The sequence below is a fragment of the Colletes gigas genome, unplaced genomic scaffold (assembly GCF_013123115.1).
Source record: "Colletes gigas isolate AHSC1104 unplaced genomic scaffold, ASM1312311v1 Colletes_gigas_Sc00004, whole genome shotgun sequence".
Lineage (NCBI taxonomy): Eukaryota > Metazoa > Arthropoda > Insecta > Hymenoptera > Colletidae > Colletes > Colletes gigas.
In genome coordinates, this window is record NW_025106633.1 from 10,614,875 (window position 1) to 10,635,486 (window position 20,612).

The 20,612-nt window shown below is 41.3% G+C and overlaps 2 protein-coding genes across 5 annotated transcripts in view; one reads left to right on the top strand and one right to left on the bottom strand.

Moving 5' to 3' along the window:
* The first annotated feature begins 5,323 nt into the window (after nucleotides 1–5,323).
* Nucleotides 5,324–7,628, top strand: LOC122405252 (solute carrier family 25 member 44). Of its 2 annotated transcripts, none has more exons than XM_043409844.1 (5): nucleotides 5,324–5,629; nucleotides 6,041–6,359; nucleotides 6,429–6,736; nucleotides 6,800–6,986; nucleotides 7,053–7,628. In XM_043409844.1, exons 2-5 carry the CDS (start codon nucleotides 6,185–6,187, stop codon nucleotides 7,370–7,372), a joined length of 990 nt encoding a protein of 329 aa, XP_043265779.1. In that variant the 5' UTR covers nucleotides 5,324–5,629; nucleotides 6,041–6,184; the 3' UTR covers nucleotides 7,373–7,628. The 2 variants fall into 2 exon arrangements, with proteins under 2 accessions (XP_043265779.1, XP_043265780.1); XM_043409845.1 differs by having other exon boundaries at nucleotides 5,324–5,581.
* Nucleotides 7,629–7,783: 155 nt separating this feature from the next.
* LOC122405246 (dopamine receptor 2) overlaps nucleotides 7,784–20,612 on the bottom strand; it is a 35,354-nt gene continuing 22,525 nt past the window's right edge. For 2 of the 3 annotated variants that reach the window (XM_043409836.1, XM_043409835.1), the window contains 2 exons: nucleotides 13,987–14,071; nucleotides 7,784–10,399 (listed from right to left, as the gene is read on the bottom strand). In XM_043409836.1, coding sequence (XP_043265771.1) covers nucleotides 10,289–10,399; nucleotides 13,987–14,071 — 196 coding nt within the window. In that variant the 3' untranslated portion in view covers nucleotides 7,784–10,288. Of the gene's footprint in view, nucleotides 10,400–12,486; nucleotides 12,780–13,986; nucleotides 14,072–20,612 lie in introns of all 3 variants that reach the window. The other variant, XR_006259752.1, reaches the window with a different exon arrangement.

Here is a 20,612-nt window from a genome sequence, read left to right on the forward strand (position 1 = left end):
TTGAACAATTAATTCAGTCACAAATTTATCTTGAATAATAATATCTTTCGATATTAACGTACTCTGTTGTTGATATATTACATATAACAAGTCGAGCCATTTTAATTGAGAATAGATACCGTTTAGTTAATTATTAATAACCAGTTGTTCTAGTCAGGATTTTCAGGATACTTTTCCGTGTTCGTTGCCCAAGTTCATGCACATGCCCAAGTGTTATTTGCACGAGCGAAGGCAACGGGGCACGATGACTTAGTTTTTAACATTTATAATAATAATTTATCCGTGCGACTGACAATGCTAGTGTATCGTGCACGATGTACCGTCCACATATGTGTGTTTGTGGTTAGGATGTGGAAGTGCATCGTTTCAAAAGTTTATTACAATTCAGATACAGAATTTTTTTACATTAGATTCATAACAATCACAATAATGATATTAAACTTATAGTTATTATTTACTTGGCAATTGTTCGTATTGCATACGCGTCGATAATATTGTAAAATGCATAATGAATTAGCTTTTCGATCTTATATGATCATATATGTATGTATGTATAGAGTATATTTTAATAAAGACTATATCAGATATATTAAAATGTTTTACATAAATAATAAAAGTACGCAATGGGCACTAGCTTTGTCAGTCGATTCCAGAAATGGTACGTACATTTAGAGTATGAATGAAGTGTTGTGTCCGGGTGTCGGAGGAACCCCGGGGAGTCCTCTCTAGTTTAGGTCGCGCCCGGACATTCAGAATGAGAACCGTGGAGTGTTTGTTTGAGAGACTGAGTTTTGCAATTTTTTAAATATAGGGTTAGGTAGGTAGGTAACTTATTCTCTGGTGTGTGTGTTTAAACGTAAGTAGGTAGGGTCAGGGCAGGACTGTCCACATTAGTTATATGTAGATCGGGTAGGCGCGTTTTCGCGTGGCAGTTCTGTTCCTGTAGTTACGATCTCGAGAGTAGAAATGTTGCTGATTCAAACGGTGCACTTGTGCTGTTTGTTTCGGCTTTATTTTCGACTCGTCGAATCGCGCGACTCTTAAAGTCGCTCTCTCGTGCTCGCGGTCGCGATCAGGTCCCTTTCGAAACGTTCGTCCCGCTCGAGATGACCACGTTTGCTCTTTCAACGATTCGTATATTGTTGGAAGACTACGTATCGCACGAAATCTCGAGCCCGGTCTTTCGTAAGTTTCAGGCATCGGCAGGACCGCCGAAGAAAGAAAAGGCTCTCGATGAGCCGAAGAGGCCCTGACAAACTGTTTCAAGAGCGGGCTGCAACGAATGGCTTTTCATCTTCATCCTCGGATGAGAATGGAAAGTCATTCCTCTTACTACTTTGTCACTTAACTCGTCCGTAGTTGTAGTTAGTTTATTTTTCTGGTTGGCTCACGTATGCATGTACCACCTGATGGTACATGATTGCACCATACATGCCAGCCATCCCTCCCCATAACTCGCGGTTATGATGTACATAGAGTTGCGAATATGCAATAATCGCGTTTGCTTTTAGAGTTGCGAATCACTGTTTTTCGCGTTTCCTTTTTTCAGGGTAGCGTTGCGACTAAACACGATACGCGATTGGTTTTTTTGCAAACTTAGGTACCGAATGTTTGCTTAAAAATAGCGTTGCGAATTATCGATAAACGCGATTGCTCGTAGAGTTGCGAAATACTATTTTTCGCGTTTGCTTTTCAGGGTAGTGTCGCGAACAATCACGATTCGCGTTGCTTTTTTACTCTTTTATACACATAATAATGGATGTCAACCGCGTTTGTAATTTTCATTTTATAAATTAGCGTTGCGATCTTGATCAATCGTGCGATTTTTTATTTAGCGTTGCGATATTTTCAATGCCCAAATTCTACCCCAATCGTAGTACTAGTAGTAGTTAGTTTTTTTTGTGGCCAGTACATGTGTATGTACATACATGTACCAATAGCCCCTGATTAAAGTTAGAGTTGCGAATAATATACAATGTTCGCGTTTGCTCGTAGAGTCGCGAACAAATATTTATCGCGTTGATGTGTCAGTGTTGCGACTAAATACGATTCGCGATTGTTTTTATGCAAACCTAGGGATCGGTTGTTTGCTTTAAAAATAGCGTTGCGAATTTTTAGTAAACGCGATTGCTCGTAGAGTTGCGAATTACTATTTTTCGCGTTTGCTTTTCAGGGTAGCGTTGCGAATAATTACCATTCGCGGTTGCTTTTATTCTTACGAGTCGCGTTTCGAATTTGTTCTATTATAAATTAGCGTTGCGATTGTTGATTTATCGCGTTGTTGGCCCGTAGTGTTGCGATATTTAAAACGTCTAACTTCATCCTCATATGCGCCACTCTATTGTAGTTCGAAGTAGCTCGATGTAGTTAGTTTATTATATAGTGCATGTATGTTCGTAGCTACAACCGAAGACGCCCAGCACTTGATCCAGCATTTTTGGGCAACGCGATTTGCATTAGCGTTGCGAAACATAAATATATATCCATTAAAGATAGAGTCGCGAATATACAATAATCGCGTTTGCTCGTAGTGTTGCGAATTCCTATTTTTCGCGTTTCTTTTTCAGGGTAGCGTTGCGAATTCCATACGCGATTGCTTTTATCGTCATTTAAGAAGAATAGCATTGCGAATTAACCGATCGGATTGCTCTTAGCGTTGCGAATTACTATTTTTCGCGTTTACTTTTCAGGGTAGTGTTGCGAACAATCACCATTCGCGGTTGCTTTTATCGTTAGAAATCGCGTTTCGAATTTTTCTATTATAAATTAGCGTAGCGATCTTTACTTGTCGCGTTTTTGATTAATTAGAGTTGCGATTCAATGCCCAAATGCTGGTGAAAACGCTGCTCACTGCACCACTGCACTCATCGAGAAGCAAGCTGGGATTCTGCAAAGCCTCGAATGGCTCAACGTCGTTATTAAAATTAGTGTTGCGCATGATTGAATATGGGTGCACGCGATTTAATTAATAAAGGAACCCTGTGTGGTCCATTTTACGTATAACGAGCACCATTCGCGTATTGTTTTTTATTTTATAAATTAGCGTTGCGAAAGAAAGAATGGTCCACTCACGGGTTGTTTGAATTTAACACGAGTGGACGTTTATTTGAAATATGTATATCTTTTCTTGATATGTTTGCCAAAGGAAATACTGCTTTAAAGAACTGTTGTAAATAGACCAATTGTTTTATTCTTCATAACGTGTTAAAGTCTGTAATGTAAGTGAATGTATCTTCGTCACAGATTTCTGATGCATTTAAAAATTCTATGTTATGATTAATTTTATTGTAGATTGAATTTATAATTGCTATACATATATGTAGATATCTACATATATCACTAATTATTCATTCTTAGAGTTGGTGATTTTTACGGGATATAATAACCGTTGCGATCCAATGGTTATTTATAAATAGCGAATTTTTTATAAATATTCTGTATTTTTTGCATAAATCAAAGTTTGTTCGCGATAATTGTTTTAATTGATGGAAAATAGAATGCTTGCATCAAAAGGGTATGCAAATTGCAATTCGATATTTCATATTGAGAGTTCATTTCCGCGTAGAATCGTAATTTTAGTTCGTTATTGCTTTTTCTGTACGAACCTAATTTAGTTTTCAGTACAGTAAAATATAATTATTGCAATGTATACGTCTTGAAAATTTTTTTATTTGATAAACGAAACGAGAAATAAAATCTACTTGTCTTAACACTGAGACGAATTTATATGTATAATTATTTTTTTTCTGTGTTCATTAATACACTTTCATTTCAGCTATTAATCCTTTGAACAAGTTCTTGTTACAGAATCTAGAATCATTGAAGAATCGAATTGGAAATGGTACACGGATTCCATCTTGATCCCTCTTACAGTAATATTTCATACAATTCCATTTATTGTCTGGGTTTATGTTACAGGGAAACATCGTGGGATTAACCAAGACACCAAGAAGAAAATATCTCATCAATATCTTCGTTTTATATCGGTTATATTTATTGTATAATGAGTGTATGTTTTAGAAAAACATCGTGGGATTGATGAGGACACTAAGAAGAAAATATTTCCTCGTATATTCTTGCATACTTCAAATTGCGTTAGAATATAAGTAAAAATGTACATATATGTATAGATTATAAGATAAAAAAGCGTTCTCCAGCGTTTTATTAAGTACTAGTGAAACGTGTGCGTAAATTTAAGTGGTAACGATTAATAATAAAGTACATATTGGTAGTTTAATAATCAGGATCCGTAAGTACTTACGTGCAGTTGCACATTCCATTGTTGTTTCTAAAAAACATATGATGGATTATCTCATATGTATCAACATTTTGTTAGGTTTTTCATCTCTTGATCGGTCAGAGTTCGTGCGTGCAGCAGTTGCACATCCCAATTTCGTTTCTAGAAAACATGTGCTGGATTATCTCACATGTATTGACATTTTGTTAGGTTCTTCGTCTCTTCATTGGTCAGTTCTTTTAAGAACTCGACCTTTGTAGCTCGTTTCTAACTCTTCGATAGCGCTTCTCCCTTGGTATTCGATAGGTATTCGATAGGTATTCGATAGGTATTCGATAGGTATTCGATAGGTATTGGAATTCCTCGCCAAAGGAAGGGTGGTTGGGGCGAGGCTAGGGTGGGTCTCCATTCGCAGCAACCTCCTCGTGGTGAGACCCGGGTCATATTATTTACTATGCAATTAATAGAATTATTAATTACATAGGAAATAATATGAGCTAATGGCTGCGTTCTTCTTATAGTTCCACATACATAGGTTGTTCGTCCTGGTGTGCGGTCTGATAACACTGATTTCGAGTCGCAAATACGTTTGTTGCCGAGTTAGTTTTTAAATAAATAATATATTAGAATTGAAAATAAAAAATAGAGGATTTCCGGTATATTTATCAATGAGATCGTTACGTATTTTAATAATTTTGAAATCTTTAAATAATCTCGATCGATTGGTTATTCCAATGAAATTAATCGATCGATGCTCAATTCTGGACCGTACAGATTTAATTCCGTTAAAAAATAATAAAATTTATGTAATTTTATTTTCTGTCCCACTTCCTATTGTGTTAATATCTAAATCTGTTGATAACGTTGCGAGTGACACGAACATGGTAATGGGGTTCCGGGAGGCCATAAACTCGGGCCGAAAAATTCCATTAGGTGAAAGGTCTATTCATCATATCATACATATACCTCGTCTGTGGTAAAAGTTTGTCGACAGAAATAGTTGGTTGTCTTCGGCGCTAGATGGCGTGTCAAGGTTAATTATCAAGAAAGTATCTTGACGAAGCATGCGTGTAGGTACGAGTATCGTAAAATAATTAGATCACATTTTCCGTGGCTTCTGCCAGCTTAAGAAATTTTACTCGTAAAATAAAACTGATACGATTTTAAATTGTCGTCGAATGAAACGAAAGCTGTATAGTGTCTCTTAATATGAAAACGAATTTTATCGTTGGAAGTTTATGGCATACGAAACAAATTATTTTTAATTTATTATAACGTGGATATCGATCGGCATTACACGCGCTGGAAAGGATTTATTCATTGTGAACAGTGTATTACATCACCGTAAGTCTCATCGATGCTTTTCAACAGTTTTCGGATGTTTGTCGATGGGTGAATATTACGCACATTTTCGTTGACAGTGACAAACTTTACTTTACAAAGTCACTGTCAAATTCCCAACATATACATATACATATACATATAAATATAAATATCTCTGTAGAAGAACATTACGTTTTTCTACTCTCCCGAATCTGTTTATCAAATAATATTTATATTTTCGTAAAAAACGATTAAAATATCCAAGTCGGCATCTATTTTCTCACCTCGAATATACATCATATGTATTGTTTGGTAACGACATGTGGTCTCTGTATACGTATATGTATGTACAAACGGAATTCATGCATGAAAAATGTATTCGTTCTATTATTATTACAAGTGATAGATGTATGTATTAATCTATGCATCTTTACGCGGCAAATTTACCACGTACGTTTTACCATATCTTCCACATCGTAGGAGAAACACGACTACTGAAATATCTTATAATTCCGAAAAAATATTGATGAGATATGCAGCATCAAGTTGAACAAAGGCTCCCAAAAATCTTAACGTACGAGTACAGTGACAGCGTGGTGTCTGCTAGTGACATAAATCGAAAAAATGAGTGCGGTAGAGACGCCCCATTTTATTCGCACTATCGAGTGGGATATGATGGACAAAACAAAGTTTTTCCCATTGAGTATGCTCTCGTCGTTTTCAGTGCGTTGTTGTTTATATCCATTGACGGTGATCAAAACACGTTTGCAAGTTCAAAGGCACAATTGTATTTACAATGGTAAGTTTGTACGTAGCTTGTGTAAATGCAGATGGTACTATTTGATTTATCGTCGGTTGTTTGGCGCAGGAATGATAGATGCTTACAAAAAGATATACAAAGTCGAAGGCTTGGCGGGTCTTTATAGAGGATTCTGGATAAGTTCTGTACAAATTGTATCCAGTGCGTTTTACATATCTACGTACGAAGGTGTTCGTCATATACTTGGACAAGATCGTGTTCTAGGCGGTATAGATTCGCGGGTTAAAGCATTAATCGCCGGTGGTGCTGCTAGTCTAGTAGGTCAAACGATAGTAGTTCCTTTCGATATTCTAAGTCAGCACTTGATGGTTCTTGGGATCGGTAGTAGAAAATATGGCAAGAATTCTATAAACAAAGTAAGCAAACTAAACGAAAGCGGTCGGTTCTTATAGGTTCGTTTATTAATACCTGACTTACAGATGGAAATAAATCCATTGGGTCTAACTCTCGAACCTGGGAAAACTCATGCTCAGATATCGGCAAATATTATAAAATTAATTTATCAGAGAGACGGTTATAGAGGCTTCTATCGGGGGTATGTTGCATCGTTGTGTGCGTACGTTCCTAATAGTGCACTTTGGTGGGGACTCTATATATCTTACCAAGGTAATTGAAAATAAAATGGTAAAAAAGTAAACGGATGTTGGATAATAATCTTTTTTCGCATTACAGAACAGCTTATCCAACTATTTCCGGAATGGTTTTCTCACTTGTTTATTCAAGCTGTGGCTGGAACATTAGGAGGATTTACTACTACGATCGTTACGAATCCTCTAGATATTGTACGGGCAAGATTACAGGTGCAAAGATTAGATAATATGTTTAGTACGTTTAAAGTTCTTTGGGTGGAAGAAAGGTTGCAGATATTTACAAAAGGACTGTCCGCGCGACTTGTACAATCCGCTTGTTTTAGTTTTTCGATTATTTTAGGGTACGAAACCATTAAAAGATTCAGTATAAACGAAGAGTACAAAAGTTACATTAGGTGGTAGATATTCGTTTGTACATAACATTTCTAGGAACAATTTTTATGTTAATGCATTTCTCGCCGATTCTGTATTATACATAGAAAAATGTAACAGACACGCACCAAAGAAAAGAGAATGAGATCATAGAAAATGATCGTTTCGATGACGGTACACATGTTATACAAAATGTAAATATTATAATTGTAACAGAGGTTAATAGATGCGAGGAAAATGGATAAAAATATTTATTTTATAAAATACACATAAATATAAATTTTAACGGGAATACATATAACATCGTTTATGGAATCTAATTTATTTCCAACTATTTTCCTGATGGGTAAAATGTAAAAGTGCAGTTTTAATATACTACGTATTAGATTGGCCGTGTTACTCTCACCTTGCTCCGCGTCTAATTCGTTGCGATCCTTTAATTTTTTTTTTATTAAAAATCGACTTGTTCGTTACGGTAGTAGTAATAGTAGTAGTTTGGGATTTCAGGTGAGTCGTATCTATGAGAAATAAAGTAACAGCAGTTTCATTTCTCTTTTATTAGAAAGGACATCATATTGATAGACATTGTATGTTTTAAAGGTACTTGAGTGGTCTCGGTCTCGGTCTTGCACACGAAACTTTTTACGTTCTCTTGCTATCCATTCCTTAATAATACAAATTACACGGTACCTGTATTTTTCTTCTCCACATTATTTATATTGTATGTACAGGCCAGGGAAATCGTTTCAATCTTGAATGTATACAATGTATGTACATATACATACATATATGTATAATATGAATTGGACACGCTGTAACTATTTTACTATTTCACCGATACATATACATATAGGTACGTACGACGAGTTTTAAGTGTACATACTATTAAACGTATCGAGTGTCGAGTTTTCCGATTACAAGGAGTGTATCGTATACACGCAGCAATACACTCTATGAACAATGTTTTCCAATAAAGATATACGCGTCGATTAGATACCTTTGTTTCATGGAGCTTAAACGGAACAATAATATGTATCGAGTTTGCGAGACGAAGATAACGCCGCACGTTATCTAAAAAGCGTGTTTTTCTTGAAAAAAAGAGGGAGAGGGAGAAAAAGAAAAAAAATGGTCAGATCGTTATCGTTTCGGTTATTCGAGAAAGGGGAAATTTGTTTCAGCAGGAATTGATATTCGTATAATTTATTCCGGTTAAATTGATATTAATGGTAAAGGAAGAAGATACGCGTTAAAGAGCCAAGCGAGCTCGGCTGATCTGCGCGTTCGGTGGCTGGGAATCGGAAAACGATAAGATCAGTTGCTGCTCGACTATTGTGCAATCGTGGCCGAATCTCGGTGACGTTCACGGTAAATAAAGAGAAAGAAGTGGCACGAGGATGATTTCGTTCGATCGTCAATTATTGGACAAAAAAATGAATTTACTTATCTCGAAAATATTGTGCTCGTCGATTGGAAATGCCGACTAACGACAAGTCCATTTAATTTTAATGGCTACTCGAGATGATTCGAAAATATCGTTTAGTATCGTTTTCCTCGAGAATCGAAGAAACAAAGAACAAAGAGATATTTGTAAACGTAGATTGGATGTTTTTTTTATTATTTATCGAAACTTTTAACACGATAGAATGGAGTTTACGTGGAATAATACTGAATTCATTGTTACTCGAAGGAACGTATGCATACGTTGGTACTTGTGTATACGTATACATACATATACTATATTCGCCTTAAATACATACGTGCTTCCTATACATACATATGTATACTTGCGTATGTTTCGTTTAATTAATTTTACACTTTTCTAATATTTACAATTACACTTAAATAGTTAATGTATGTACACTGATGGGAGCCTATACGTATATTAGGGCGATTGATTTTCGTTAAATAAATAATCGTTTTGGAAAAATATTAGCTTTGCTCGAAGGTAGGCGGCGTGCATACGTTCATTCTTCGAATAGAGATTGTCCATTACGATAATCGAGTGAAATTGTTTCGAGATTAGGTAACAGTGAGTCTATCGGATCGCGAACGATGTTTGAAAATGCGGAAATTCATTCTCGAGACATTGGTTAGAATATGAAATTGGAGCGTTACGTTGGTTCTTTTCTTTTGTTTCACGCAGCTAAGATCGGTGATGGGTGGGTGGGTGGGTGGCTGAAAGGGCCCCCCTCTGCAGTATTCGCCGGTCAAGTTACATTAGCCTTGGTATATGTTAACGTGGTGGTGGTGGTGGTGGTGGTGTTGATAAGCGAGGAACGTTTCTGCAATCGATTTCGTTCCTAGTCATTTCCTCGGCCAGTTGATAAGAATACCTGGAGCGTGGTCAGCCTCGAGGGAAATTTTGGGAAACGTTCTCGTACGCCGATGTAGACGGGACCTATCGCTTTCACTCGCTTCCCAATGCGATAATTTGTTATACATATACATATGCACAGTTCTGGTAGATCGTATAAGCGACGCGATACGAAAAATAGTTTTTCGAAATATTCTGTTTGGAAACCGGATAAGAATCTTTTCTATACGAGCGTTTGTTTCCGAGATTAATTTTAACGATGTTTAGAGAATCGATGTTAACAAATTAGTTTTATTCTCTTGTAAGATTTTAATATACTCTGTACTCGTGGAAGGAGGAGCGATGCGATGGTAATAACGTCCCGGATCGCGGCATCGGTCTCTCTTTCGTGGTCCACTTTTCGTCGCGTAAACACGATAGAATACGAACGTTGAATTTTTATGTCGCGTGTATCGCTGGATCACAATGATCGGCAATCGGTGGTCGGCGATCGGTGGTCGTTCGAACCGACAAACTTGTACTTGTACTAGTTTCCCTTGAGTGATTTGTCTTGGGCAGCAAGCTTACAATCACGTGTCCCGAAAACGAATCGCCCGTTCTCGACGGGGCCCGGTACGGGCCCCCGTGTGACGTCACATTCCACCACTGGTCAGTCCAGCAGCAACGCCACCGTCGCTGCTTTGGCTGACGCTGCTGTAGCTGACGCTGCTGGCCTGCCCGCCGGTATTTACTCCCGAAACGTACTGTAATCAGAACAATTATACAGATTTTCCAAGAAACGATAGTGCCCCGGTTGTTCTGTACTTGGTGCAATTGTATCTATACATAGACATCGAGGAGAAGAAAACGACTAAGTTTGAAAGCGATCAAATTCCACTTCTTTCTCAATCGGCCGAGTAAAACTGAAAATATGTACTCTGTGTTGAAAATTCCTAAATGAAATTGTACGCGCCTAACCGATTTAGGCGAGTCCCGACTAGATACATATGTACATTGTACATAGACACGTACATACCGTAGACGGGCGATAAAATAAAAAAATAAGCTTGTTCGTGTCAGTTATGTTTGTTCCGTTGTTCGCGACGTATTTTTAGCAGGTAGTTTGCGGCTGGATAAATTTGCCAGCAGCATCACGGTATTTATCGAGACCGTTCAACTTTAATTAAATTCCTTTACATTGCCAAACTTTCCTTAGTTTTCCGAAAATTCCATCGAAATTAAAGGGTGTCGTGTCGCGTTGGAGCGTCATCGATCCGACCGTTAATTAGGAAATTTCAGCGCCTCCGCAACCCAGTTAACGAAGGCGAGGAAGGTTCACGAATGCATCGAGGAAATCGAGATTCAAGGAGTTTGTAGTTTTACGTGGCGTAATTTGATCGAACATTGCGAGTCACTCGAATCTCAAGGATCTTTTGTTCGCGCAGTCTCGTACAATACAATTTAACACCATCTCCATGTGAGATTAGAGTTTCGGTTCGCTGCGACTTGCTTTCGAAAGCATGCCTTTTGTTTAAGCAAAGGCAAAAAAGGGCTGGGAGGGAGAGTTTCCTTGGCAATACAGGAACAACGAAAACTGTCTGATCGGGGATCGTTGGACTATCGGAGAAGGTCAGATTCCCTGCAATTTAACCCGTATACGTATATTGTTTTGTTAATCCGGAGGTCGGAGGATTAGCGACAGGACGAGCGTCGAGCTATAAATCGAGCTACATCGGAGCAGAGAAGTTGGGAAGAAAGAGTAAATTTGATCCGGTCGTGTGTCTCCGGGGAATTTGGTGCTCGATAGGATAAACGAGGAAACTTTTGCCTTGTCGCGCGGTACCCGTCCCCTCGAGGCGAAACCGATGAAACAGCGCTACGAGAAGCCGGATTTTTTATCGTATCGAGAGATTCTCCCCTATATCTTATTAAAAAGCAAAATACTATTATGTAATTGATAGCCAGTCAGGGTGAAAGAAAGAAAGAAAAGAACGATGATCAGGAAAGATTAAGTGTGTAGAAACCGGTCAACGGCACGTTCTCGAGTGACTATAAAAGTAGGTTCGGTGTAGAGGGTAATTAACACGTAGTAGAACGATGCTGGAAGACTAGAAAATGGATGATGCGGTCGATTTCTCGATTTAAACGGTTTACAAGCGCGAGGTGTACCTACATGAAAGCGTAAAATATGTTGTCATGGTCACGAGACATTGTTAAACTATATCGTTGGAGAATTAATTCAATTTTGACAATAGAATCTTATAAAAGAAATATAAATAATAATTTGACTCGATCGATCGCATCGCGCACCACCGCGTTCATTTAATTTACTTATCGGTGATAAATAAGTATAGCGGACGATACCGATCGCGAAATTTCACCGTTTTAGGTAATTGATTTCCAACTGTTACGCGTCGACTGCTGACGACTCTAATACACACTCGTAAATTGTACGATAAATTAAATGGGCTATCTACATTAATTATAATCCAATATTTTTCTATTATCGAAAGATTGATATTTTCAATTTTTACGCGGCGCGGCACGGCGCGCGACACGGCGCGCGACACGGCGCGCGACACGGCGCGACGCTCGATTAGGTTTATCGGTACGATACGATAAAAATTTAGTCGTAAGAATTAATCACGTTTGATAGCCCTTTGAATGAAACGTATCGGTAGGTAGGTAGGTAGGTAGGTAGGTAAGTAGTTAGGCATATCATGAAACGTATGCATCGATCCGACGACGTACGGTGCTGCTCGTGCAGAGGTGCTTTTGCTCGTAGGGCGGCGCGTGTGTGTTACATGTGCGTGTATCATTGATCGATAAATCTATTCACTATTCAACATACCGAGGCAGTGTTATACGGGGATGGTACAGAGTCCTTGGTCGCTAATCTGTACCAAGTGTCTTCGGACGATTACTAGGGATAGCATTGTCTCAAGGTAATCGATGCTTCGATGTCGATGGATAAAAGGATATGGAGGAAACGAGAAAGGTTTCGAGGTGGTGGCCAATGATTGACGATATCCACGTCGCGACGGTATCCCATCGTTAAATGTAGCTTTGCTCGCACGAACTCTCTCGGCTGCTTCTTACGTGCTGGACCGAGTACGCGGAGTAGTATCTTCCGGATGCGAATCTCTGAAAAAATAGTAATACACTGGATACTCTGTCCAATATGTACCGGGTTTACACGATGCATTCTCCAGGTTGTTGCTCGATGGCTGCTGCTTGATGGCTCCCGCGCCGCGCCGCGCCACGCCACGCCACGCCACGCCACGCCGCGATAGATTCCAGCTAGACTTTCTTCTCCGGCCTAGTCCGGATTCATTCAACGACACGAGTATTTTTAACTTTACGCTAGAGTCTGGCTTGGTTATTTAAACGTATATTGTAGGAACGCGAGTATAGCGCGTCGCAGGAACGGGTCAATTTTACGAACCAGAGACCGATTTTTCGACTTTTAGACCGATACGATCATGTATTTATTATTTCATCGGTCACCGTTTCATCCTATAAACATAAATGTTGACATTGTATCTATGGTCTGGGAAGAAGAATACGTGCCAGACAACGCGTTAAAATACCTTTGCGTTAAAAGGTATTATTGATAATCTATTCGTATCGAAATTTTACTGCTCGTACGAGTTTCGAAACGACGTTGACTTTATCTTACGATAAAGAAGAAATTAAATAATGTCTCGTAATCTCAACTGAAACGTATGGTAGATAGATAACGTTCCAAGTTACTCGAAGCTAAACAGAGTAGCGTTATCCGCCAAGATCAGGAATCTCCTTGTAGAAACGAACGGGCAATTTGAAAACTTTAGCAATCGAAGTAATAAATTTCCTTCCGTTGCCGTTGGCTAGATTTCAAGCTTACTTTATACGCATTCTCGTTACTTGACACGAGTTTTAGCGCGTTTCCTTGACCGCTTTATACTTGGCTAGGAAAGTACCACCTTGCGTCCAGACTTTCTCACCATTTTAATCAATTTCGCGGTTCGCTTTACGACGCGTTGCGTCGCGTCGCGTCGCGTCGCGTCGCGTCGCGTCGCATCGCATCGCATCGCATCGCATCCGAGTGCTTCGACATTCGTATTCGCCTGTTGCTTTGTCGAAACGTTAAACCTAAACTATCGAATCGTACCATTTTACATCAGGTTGTCTAATTAAAAGCATAGAAATGATGATTGGGACGCGACGCGATCCAACCAACCCTCGTTGGGCTCGTAGAACCGAAACTGCACGCGTTTCTAACGTTCGTTCTCTTTTACCTGATGGTTTCGCGGATATTCTATGTACACGCGACACTTGACACGGAAAACTATCAATAGCTGATACTTACTTGACTCGGTTTACATCTAAATGCCGGTTGATATCGCCGTTTCATCCGTCTGGGACAGCAGGCGCACAGAATCCTCGCAAAAGCTCTGAAAGAGAAACGAGAAAAGCGACGTCTAAGTTGGATAGCGTGACAATTACGATTTCTCTCTCTCTCTCTCTCTCTCTCTCTCTCTCTCTCTCTCTCTCTCTCTCTCCCGCGCGCTTCTATTTACACCAAATGGTTTTCCATACTTTCAACGATGGGCAGATGTTTCGGACATAAGTCGAGTAGTTTTCATGCAGCGTAAGAAATTATAGTTTAAAGTGATTTTTAAAGAGTAAGAAAAGGTCACCCCGATCATACGCGATACGAAAAAACACATATTATGCTTTGCATCTTGCACCAGATATTAACATGTATTTATCCATGTATGAAGTGTAATTTTATGCAGACCTTGAACTTTTCTATCGCATCATCGTTACGTAGACGGGTAACGTTTCTTTTTTTCATACATACGTATTTCCTAGCTGTCTAGATATCCCTGTAAAATGTCCGTACGGAAGATTTCGAAGAAAGAATATTCGAGAGACAGTCGTGTGTCTGTTGGCGCGATTATTTTTCATATGTATTTTTCATTTTATTTTCTTGTGTCAATATCGCGCTTGCTCGCAGTGTCCAAAATATCCAGACTCATAGACTGAAAGTTAATTTAGGTGTATGATCGAGTAGAGCTTTTTAGCCGGTTCGTTTGAACGATGCACGGCGATCGGCGAGTACTTTAACGAGTCTGACTCGTGATGAAGATTTTGGCCCAAAGCAGAATATGTGTGGTGAGTGAGAGGCGTGGCGCGTGAGTGAGACCGCGCGACGCGGTGATAACGTAAACAGGCGGTAGTTTTTAAGACGGGGACCCGATTGAGGAGTCAGTCGTCGCCCTGCGCCAAAGTCGATCACTTGGAAGTATTAGTCAATAAACTATCTTTTAAACATCTGTTCCCGCTGTTTTATTTCATCGTCAGGGGATTCCCTCGTATATTCCAATCTGCAAGGGCAAGAATCCCACATATGTATCGCGAAGAGAAAGTCGGCCGAAACGTAAACATCACGAGACAGGCTCGCGGACAGCAAATGACGATCGTGATCGAGTTTTAACTTCGTATCGGTACGCCACAAGAGTCGGTCACGATTCTTATAATCTCTGTTACGAAACAGTGTCAGCATCACGATGGTCTGTTTATCGCGCGTTGGCTCCTACCGTTTACCACGGGAAGGGGTTAACCGACCGATAACGCGACCTTTGGCCGAGTGTCGTAAACGACGGTACATAGATAGATAGATAGATAGATAGATTAACGGGGTGGTTGTAATATTGGGCGCGTGCACGCGCGCGTATTTGCATAGGGGCCGTTGTAGCGTGAACGTGATGACATGCGATACTTTGGACCGCAAACGCGAGAAATGTAATTTTGATCGCGACGAAATAACGGTGTTGGTCGGTGGTTCGCGGAATATGTAGCAGGTTACGGCTGGGGATATTGGCAGTTAACTGATCGGAGATAAATTCCCGGATAGAAGGAAATTTCACGGTACAGGATGATAGAAATTCGTTATCGGTGTACGGTGGGTGTATCGAGAGCATGTAACGAGTAAGTACACGGTCATTTTAGCGATAGGCGATCTAGCAGAGGGCATCGAGTCCTTGATTATCTTGCTTGTCCAATCGAAGAATAGAATAGAATAGAATAGGCTAGGCACGGCACGGCACGAAACAGTTTGTGCGCGTCACGGTTTTGGCTTTACGGAACACAACAGTTGGAAGTCCGTGTTCGCTTAAGGTTCGCGGGCATGTCGGTGTTGATTCGATTGGCGTTTTTGGTCGCGGTGTCGCGTTCCGTGTCCTTTGTTATTATGTCTGGAGACTTGGTCGAGGTGTACCAAGGGGAAACAGAGGTAGGCGATCGCAGACTGATCGTGGAAAGGCTCGCAAGTTATCGAGAGGAGAGCGAACGGTTTTCAAACTCGATACCGTGCATCGAGAGTTTATTGAACAAGTACATAAACGAATCGGTTTGGTCCGTGTTCGTGATATTGGACGTGCGGACCGAGGTGAACGAAATGATCGGGCAGCCGCTGGTCGCGAGCCTGAAAGGTCGTTTCGGGTTTTTCACGTTCACGACGGGCATGGATTTTCCGATACCGCGAGACAGATCGTCGAGCTCGATCATCTTAACGTCGAGCGGGAACGTCGAGCGGGAGGACAGTCTCCTCTATCCCATGCTCTATCCCTGCGATCAAGGATGTCTGTTCGTCGCGATATCGACGACCGAGTTCCGCGACGAAACCAGTTTTCTCGACGAAGCGTACAACGTGACGAAATCGATGTGGACGCGAAGAGTTTGGACGGTGATCGTGGTGGGCAGAGTCGGGGATTCTGTACTGGTCGCCGGTAGCGTCGCTTTCGAGCCGTACAAACCGTGCAGTCCTTTGCCGCCTATCGTCTTGAACAAATGCGATGCTCGGAGGACATGGAGGAATTGGAAAGAAATCGATTCACCGGCTCTGAACGGTTGCATCGTTAAAGTGGCGTACTTGGAGCAGCCGCCGTACGTAACGACGGTGAACGGTTCCGCGAGTCTGACCGGCTTCGAGGGAAATTTAACGGAAGAGGTTACGAAAGAGCTGCGGGTCGAGTGGCAGAGGGTCGAATGGAGCGACAACACCAGTTACTCGGAGCAGGTGCGGATGTTGCTTTACGACGAAACGATGGCCGACTTGGTGATCGGTCGAATTCTCCAACAGTCGCACAAAGACATAAGATACTCGACGACGTACGATATGCTGAAAGTGGTATGGGTGGTGCCGAAAGTGCCGAAAGTCTCCTTGGAAGGATTAATTTTACCGTTCGAACCGTACGTCTGGGCCGCTATAGCCGGATCGTTGCTTCTCGGTGCAACCTTGAAATTTTTTATCCTTCGAGACGTTTCCTGCTTGGACATATTCGCTCTGATAATAGGCGTGTCCGTCGCGCGACAACCAACCAGACTATCGAGGAAAATCCACTTTATTTCCTGGAGCATCTTTGGCTTGTTCCTCACGCAGGTTTACGTGGACTCGTTGGCCGGTCAGCTGATCGACGAATCGGTCCTTAAGATCGAAACGACCAAGGATTTAGTTTCCTCCTCGTTCGAGATAGGCGGCACCGCGGCTTTCGCCAGTCTCTTTGACGAATTCGAAGAATCGGACGAGATGGTGACGCAGCTGCGCGACAAGTTCGTCACGTTTGACCAGGACAAGTACGTCGATCAGTTCGAGGATCTGTTGGATGGTCGAAACGCGACGTTCGCGTTGGTCACCGTGCTCAATTCGTCGCGCAGCGATGCTATCGAGACGCCGTACGCTTACACGATCACCACCGAAGTGATATGCAGCTTTCCGCTCGGTCTAGCTACGTGGACGGGTTTCCCTTACCTACGTACCATCGACGACAAGATCCACGATTTTATCGATTTCGGTATTTTCGATTTCATGACCAAACTGGCTCTGGCGAACGGTACGCGTGTCAGAATGTTTGCGATCGCCAACGATCAACAATACAACTCCGAACTTCATCTCCAGCAATTCGTTCCGGCTTTTCTGCTGATGGTGATCGGTTTCTCTACCGGCTTGATTCTACTCATTTTCGAAATAGCCCTCTACCCATGGAAATGCTTCGAGTGATCGATGCGATTGCTTACGGCTCCCAACGGAACCCTTCAAAGACCATTAACTTGTTCTAAATAACTTCAACACCCAACACTGTCTGTCTATCTATCCTTTTCTTCTATTTCTCGTTATCTTTACAACCGCCACAGACTCGACAACTTGCTTGCTCGACAATTTGCTTGCTCGACAATTTGCTTGCTCGGCAGCTCGGCAGCTCGGCAGCTCGGCAGCTCGGCAGCTCGGCAGCTCGATCGCTTCGACGATCATTATTGCCAATTGCTTAAACTAGTCAGCCTGTCGCGTTTAATTACGCGTGGCCATTCGGAGATCAAAGGGGGCAGGTTGTTGCGTCTCTGGGGGAAAAAGAACACGTTACGTACATAATTAGGAAATACGGGTTCGCGTAACCTGACCCAAACACCTCTGGTGCGATTGCGTGACGCATAAATTGTCGTTGCTCGTCGGAGAGCAACGTCCGAACGGCTGGATATCGTTTTACAATAGATTATCGGCTTTCGCTTTATGAATTATAGACGGAAGGGATATTGGATCGCGGCTGAACGGACGCGCGAGATAGCTGCGGTGTAACCTTTTTATCGAAACCGTCCAACCGGCCGATTCTCGTGTCAAGGACGCCGCCTCACCGATACTCGAACAATTTCTACGCTTACTTTGTCGTTTATTCGGTAACTGCCTTCTTATGCTACTATCGCAACCATACATACGAGTCTGATAAATATACTTTTCTCCTCCCCTCTATCGATTAACTTTCATTCCTGTCTCGACGCTTTTTTCATACTTTGGTCGACACGATATTACTTTACCCATCCTATTAGACCTGTGTTAGTCTATTCGAGTATTATACGGCCACGGACCACGGTTGTCGATCGGTTGGACGAATTCGTACGCGGGGACACTCTTGGAAAGTTAGCCAAAGTAAAAGGACTTGGACTCTTACGTTGGACCGAGGACGGAGAAAAATAGACAGATTGCATCGTCTTTTCAATTCTATCTACCTATTTAAACTTTTTTTTACCGAAACAATTATCGAGTTTGGTCGGAAGGTAAAAAGACCGAATCCGAGAAAAACGTACATTTACAAAACGTACATTAATTTCGTAAATTTTAATTTTTAACCTTATTTTTTCTTGTACATTATTACTTTCTATAATGCCAGTGTTTCACGGTATTCTTGTGTCATTACTCGGATCGCCTTGCATCGTACCTATACGATCATATCCGTTCCCACGTAAATACGCCTATTGATTTCGTTTCAAATACATACATATGTATATACGTGTATGATAACAAACATGTATTGTTTCGATAAAACGGTATTATTTTTTCAGCGTTTTGCCCAACTATTCTGCGCGCGTAGAAGCTAAAACCGACCGAGAAATTGTATAGAAAGAGTGTGCGTCGACGAGGATCGAAGATCATATGTACGTAGATATTTATTTTACGGTCTAAAATTCCAGATTCTAACAAATTCCAAGCCCGCGATAGATAGCGACTCGTTGAACGTGTAATCGCCGTAAATAAGCTATAACCGAATCGTTCGTATCTAAAAGTCGACGTTCTCGAGAGCCTCTCCTTTCTCGATATGTAAAACCGAGCTCTTTAATGAAATTCGCCCAGAACTTGTCTAATAAACTGCTCGGTGCTCTACCCCTCTTGACGATTGCGCTGTTTAAAAGATCCTTTCGAATCCCAATAGCCCTATTACAAGTCGTTAAGAACTTTTTTACAGTTGGTACATCTCCGATCTTCGTCTCTTCCATATTTATCTGGAAAATATTTAAAAACCACTCGATGCGTCGCATTATTCGTTCCGGTTCCCCTTCTCGATGAGCACTTTTAAAGGCACCGCATCGATATCTTTGCAGATTGGTTGCATTATTCAAGCGTGTCTTCTTTTTAATCGTTACCCGAGGTCACGAGCTTGAAGAGAAACGAAAATAAATATGTAGTTAAACGGCGGACCTTCGCGAGAAGAAACGAAATAAAATGAAACAGCAACTTTGTAGAAAATTTATTTAGCCACGATTCCAACGTTCCATATTTAGTTTTCACTCGACGATATACTCTTATTACTCTCGCGTTAAGTATTCGAAATATCGAAGTATTTCGACTCGTTTCCTCGATGTTTTCCATTTAATTTGAAACGCGTGCATCTCTGTCGAGAAAAACGCACAAGGCTACAGAGTCCGTCCGTCCGTCCGTCCGTCCGTCCGTCCGGAGACGCTCTGAATTTCAAATTTTGTACGGTGAAACAGCGACATTCGTCCGACACTTTTCCTCGCGTAATTATGGAAAAATTTCTCGTCTCCTTTGTGGTGTAAAATATCGTGGAATAAATTTGGCAGGACTCGGAACTTTAGCGAGAAAAATGTCTCCTTTTTTCGAAGAACACGCCGCCGCGCCGGGCGGCATCGTCTTTTAACAGATACACCCCCTCTATCGTCTTTACTTTATCTTCTTCTTACGTGTAATCTTTGCCGCGTCCGACCATCGATCGCTCCTTCTACTTGTACCCTCTATTGCACGCATATCCGATGCGAGTCTTGAAAGTGGAATAACGGCAGGACAGGTCGGAGCAGGAAGCAAAAGGGCCGGATGTTGGAGCGATGGTCGAATCGAACGAGCGAAAGATTCTCCTCCGATTGGACTGACGCTCATAAATTAGCTATATCGAAGTTTACGTTCTAATGACGGCGAAACGTGCACCGAATGTATTTCTGTCGGGAATCGGTCCAGCGTGTGCGACATACCAAAACGGAAATCGATGCCCGGGCAACAACATCGTCACAATGTACATATGTCGGTCGACGCGAATCCTCGAGTATTTTACTCGGTCCGGATCCGCGTTAAAAACTTTATCATGGACTGGTGCCGTTCGGCGACATGCGCCCGGAAATGAATACTCGCGACGCTGCATCTGTTCG